We start from the raw sequence: 4,887 nt of genomic DNA, 5'->3' as shown, positions 1-4,887 counted from the left end.
CCCCTCCCCCCCCCCCCCTTCCATATGACCCTGCTGTCGTCTGTCTGTGAGTGGACACACAATTTTTTTGTTGATGGCTTGTGTGGGGCTGCTTGGAGGCAGGACATTTATGATTGGATATTATTGTTCCTTGCTTTTTTGTTTTGTTTTTTTTACCCCATTGGTGGGTTAAAGGTCAAAGTGGATGTCACATCGTCTTGTTAAGTTGTTTGTATCTCTGTCATTGTATGTTCTTCCCCATTGATCAATCTGAAAGCTGGACATTCTCCATATTGTTGTTCCATGAAAGAAAAGGGCACTTCAGTGTATGGTATATGTCAGATTAGATCTCAGTCGGTAGGCACCACTACGTTAAGTGAAGGTTCAGCCTTTTGGCTTCATCTAAACAAAATGATTGTTTGTTTCTTCCAGGCCCGCCTGCCCCTGCCCCTACCCCTGCCCTCTTCCAACCACCACGCCGGCCCGGCTTGGGTACGGTGGGGAAGCCGATTCGCCTGCTGGCCAATCACTTCCAGGTGCAGATCCCCAAGATCGACGTCTACCATTATGACATTGACATCAAGCCTGAAAAGCGACCCCGCCGGGTCAACAGGTGAGTGCAAGCAGATAAGACATATAGTTTTCTTTCAAATAAAATAATACCCATTTATATATTCTGAATTGAACACTTTCAGCATTCAGACGGTCAGATTTAATTTACACTACCATTCAAAATTAAGGTCATTAAGGAACTAGTTTTGATCTAACTCTTATGTTCACCAAGGCTGCATATATTTATTTTCCATCACTCCAGTCTTCAGTGTCACATGATCCTTCAGAAATCATTCTAATATGCTGATTTGGTGCTCAAGAAACATTTCTTCTTATCAATCTTAAAAACAGTTGTGCTTCTTAATGTTTTTTTGGAAACTGCTATATTTTTTTTAAGATTCTTTGAATAGAATGTTTAAATAGAAGTCTTTTGTAACATTATAAATGTCTTTGACACTTTTGATCAATTTCACGCATCCTTGCCGATTAAAAGCATTTGTTTCCTAAAAAAAAAGTACTGACCCGGACCCAAACTGTTGAACAATAGTGTGTGTATTTATTTATTTTATGTTTTTTGTGAAAATTGCTAATATACCGGTAGTTAGCAGTGGAAATGTATTCAAATGTGTTTTATTGCTATAGAGAGGTGGTGGACACAATGGTGAGACATTTTAAGATGCAGATCTTTGGGGACAGTCAGCCTGGTTATGATGGCAAGAGGAACATGTATACGGCACATCCACTACCCATCGGGAGAGACCGGGTAACCAAAGCATGATCAAATTCAGTTTTTGTGTTTCCCCAGATGTTTAATAAATATAACAAGATCCTTGTGTTTAACTTCTAATTGCAAGAATAAAAGCTCCTTTTAAAAATAAACGTTCTTGACCTGTGATGCAGGTGGATCTGGAGGTGACCTTGCCAGGTGAGGGGAAGGATCAGACCTTCAAGGTGTCTCTGCAGTGGGTGTCAGTGGTGAGTCTGCAGATGCTCCTGGAAGCTCTGTCTGGTCATTTGAACGAGGTCCCGGAGGATTCTGTACAGGCTCTGGATGTCATCACTCGTCACCTGCCTTCCATGCGGTAAGCCACAGTCTCTGAAATCCTATCTGTCCATGTGAGTTGTGAAAACTCAAATTTTGGGTTGGCCTAACATCTTTCGCACCTTTTGATACAGGTACACTCCAGTAGGTCGTTCCTTCTTCTCACCACCAGAGGGGTATTACCACCCACTGGGAGGAGGGAGGGAGGTTTGGTTCGGTTTCCATCAGTCTGTCCGTCCAGCAATGTGGAACATGATGCTCAACATAGATGGTATGTTTTATCTTCCAAAGTCTTTTCTTCTGTGTTTTTGTGCATCTTGAGAATATGCCCAACTCTGCTCTTTAAAAAAAAAAAAATAAATAAATAAATGTCCATACACTGCAGTGTCAGCTACAGCCTTCTACCGAGCCCAGCCTGTCATTGAGTTCATGTGTGAGGTTCTGGACATCCAGAACATCAATGAGCAGACCAAGCCCCTCACAGATTCACAACGTGTCAAGTTCACCAAGGAGATCCGAGGTGAGCGGTGAAGCATGTTACTGTAAAATGGTTCATAATGTCATTTAGCTTAATTTACACTACCTGTCAAAAGTTTGGGTGTGGTAAGATTTCTATTTGTTATGTTTTTGAAGACTCTCTTATGCTCACCAAGGCTACATTTATTTATATATTATACAGTACATTTATATACAGTAAAATCAACACTATTGTGAAATATTATTACAATAAAATTACTGGTTTCTATTTTAATATATTTTAACATACAATTTATTCCTGTGATGGCAAAGCTGAATTTTCAGCCACCATTACTTCAGTCTTTAGTGTCGCATGATCCATCATAAAATTTTTCTAATATAATTTAGTGCTCAAAAAACACTTATTATTATCAATGTTGAAAACAGTTGTGCTGCTTAATATTTTTATGGAAACTGTAATAATTTTTTCAACAGAACAGCTTTTATTTGAAAAAAAAATATTTTGTGACATCACGCCACATCAAGGGCCAAGACTGCTTCAGTTGTGGTTGTGTAGTGAATTGCTGAGTTAATATCATCGTGTGTTTAGGACTGAAAGTGGAGGTCACACACTGCGGCCAGATGAAGAGGAAGTACCGTGTGTGCAATGTCACACGCCGCCCAGCCAGCCATCAGACGTTAGTGCTTTTTACATTTTTATCAGCGTTTGCAAAATTTCCTGTAATATATGGTTGAGCGTTTCAAATACTATTTATGAGTTGTTATATACCCACCAGTGATTTCCTCTTATTTTCTGCACATTTCTGTAGATTTCCTTTGCAGCTCGAGAACGGACAAGCTATGGAGTGCACTGTTGCCCAGTATTTCAAACAAAAGTACAGCCTGCAGCTCAAATACCCCCACTTGCCCTGCCTCCAGGTGGGGCAAGAACAGAAGCACACCTATCTGCCCCTTGAGGTAAGAGACGTGCCAATCATATGAAAGGTTTTCCCAGTTTTCACATATACAGAAATGAATGTGATTTGACTTGGCACTCGTTGAATCCTGTCTTGTATCCTCCATAAAGGTTTGTAACATAGTGGCAGGACAGCGCTGTATAAAGAAACTAACAGATAACCAGACCTCAACCATGATAAAAGCTACGGCCCGCTCAGCCCCAGACAGACAGGAAGAGATCAGCAGACTGGTGAGTGGCACTTGTTGAAAAATTAATGAGAGCAATCACAATGCTCAATATGGCAGCAGTACAAAGGGAAGTCCAGCCTTATGGTTAAAAGAGCCAATCACTTTGTTTAAAAAATATTCATCACTAAAGCTCCTGTTAATCCTCTCAGGTCAAAAGCAACAACATGGTGGGCGGGCCTGACCCTTACCTGAAAGAGTTTGGCATTGTGGTTCACAATGATATGACAGAGGTGACCGGGCGGGTCCTCCCAGCGCCCATGCTTCAGTATGGGGGCCGGGTGAGTACAGACACTGGGAGGGACTGTAGCAGGGTGAGTACTGGGGCTCGGGTGCAGGGTGAGTACGGGTGGGCTGGGAGCAATGGCATGTGTGTACTTGTGTGAGTGTTGTCGTGGGTTGAATGGACCAACCAAAGGAATGATGATCAGACTCCACTGGTGTGTTTTGGCCAATGCTGCTCAGCATAACCAATCTATTTTAAAGGGATTATGAACTGCCTTTGTTTTGTTTTTTTTGTACTGTTTGCAGAGGTCCACTTATAATGTTATCAAGATTATTGCATAAAAATACATCATAATTTAGAAGTAATAGGCTATTTTCTGTCCTTTTTTGACCCCCCTCATTGGAACGCTCTGTTTGAATAGGTGTGACGGATTGTAAACGCCCACTGCTGTGATTGGCTAACAGTGTATGTTTGACAGCCTACATCCTTCAGAGATGGACGCTGCTGTGATTTAGGTTAAAAATGCATAACTACTTACAGGGTGGCCGCGGGTCCTTAAGTCTTAAAATGTCTTAGGGTGTTTTCACACCTGTAGATCGATACTGCGGTCAAGCCAGCCGCCAAGTCGAAAATCACGGTCAATCTAGCCGCCACGTTATTTCGAGGGTCGCGCATAAACTGCATATTACGGTAAAACCGTCAGAGAACTGATCTGAATGCAGTGCTCCTCTTCCAGCGAACTTTTATTTTTAAAGCTTTTTGAAAGTAGAGATACAGCAGCGTATTTATGAGTTTGTCGGGACTCTTATTTTGTAATTCCACATCAGACAGTCCTGAAACGACGCAGCTGACACTGTGGCAAGATGTACTCTCAATCTGAGGTGGAACTGGTCTGTGCAATCTAGAACTTTTATTTTTATAGCTTTTTGAATGTGGAGATGCAGCAAGCGTATATTCTTGCTCTTATTTTGTAATATGAGTATTGGAGGGCTTTTATTTTGGTATTCAACATCAGACAGTTACGGACTGTGTGTTGGGAAAAAATCGCGTTTGCTGGAAGAGGAGCACTGCATTCAGATCAGTTCTCTGACGGTTTTACCGTAATATGCAGTTTATGCGCGACCCTCGAAATAACGTGGCGGCTAGATTGACCGTGATTTTCGACTTGGGGGCTGGCTTGACCGCAGTAGATCGATTGCTTTGTTCCGAAACGGGGATTAAAATTATTACAATGTTGCTTTTTATTCCTGGTGCGGTTTGCTTTCACACGGCAATGTTTCTAAACGGGCCAAATTTGTTAATACAAGTCACGCGCGAGTAAACTGTTCTCTCATTGGTCAAAGTTTCACGGTTTTCCGGGATTCCACTTAGCTGTCACGACTGTCATCTGTCAGGATGGAACGACAACAGCTTCGCGGGCTTATTGTTG

The 4,887-nt window shown here is 41.9% G+C and overlaps 1 protein-coding gene across 4 annotated transcripts in view; it reads left to right on the top strand.

Annotated features, from left to right (window-relative positions):
* Positions 1–4,887, top strand: part of LOC107754256 (protein argonaute-4-like) — a 14,504-nt gene that overhangs the window by 5,314 nt on the left and 4,303 nt on the right. For 2 of the 4 annotated variants that reach the window (XM_016570634.1, XM_016570633.1), the window contains exons 2-10: positions 412–592; positions 1,174–1,294; positions 1,432–1,613; positions 1,708–1,844; positions 1,959–2,093; positions 2,640–2,727; positions 2,860–3,007; positions 3,117–3,236; positions 3,385–3,513. In XM_016570634.1, the coding sequence (XP_016426120.1) occupies positions 412–592; positions 1,174–1,294; positions 1,432–1,613; positions 1,708–1,844; positions 1,959–2,093; positions 2,640–2,727; positions 2,860–3,007; positions 3,117–3,236; positions 3,385–3,513 (1,241 nt within the window). Of the gene's footprint in view, positions 1–411; positions 593–1,173; positions 1,295–1,431; positions 1,614–1,707; positions 1,845–1,958; positions 2,094–2,639; positions 2,728–2,859; positions 3,008–3,116; positions 3,237–3,384; positions 3,547–4,887 lie in introns of all 4 variants that reach the window. The other 2 variants (XM_016570632.1, XM_016570631.1) reach the window with 1 other exon arrangement.

This window comes from Sinocyclocheilus rhinocerous, unplaced genomic scaffold (genome assembly GCF_001515625.1).
Source record: "Sinocyclocheilus rhinocerous isolate Xijiao unplaced genomic scaffold, SAMN03320098_v1.1 scaffold262, whole genome shotgun sequence".
NCBI classification, from domain to species: Eukaryota; Metazoa; Chordata; class Actinopteri; order Cypriniformes; family Cyprinidae; genus Sinocyclocheilus; species Sinocyclocheilus rhinocerous.
This window is presented reverse-complemented; position numbering and strand designations above follow the sequence as displayed.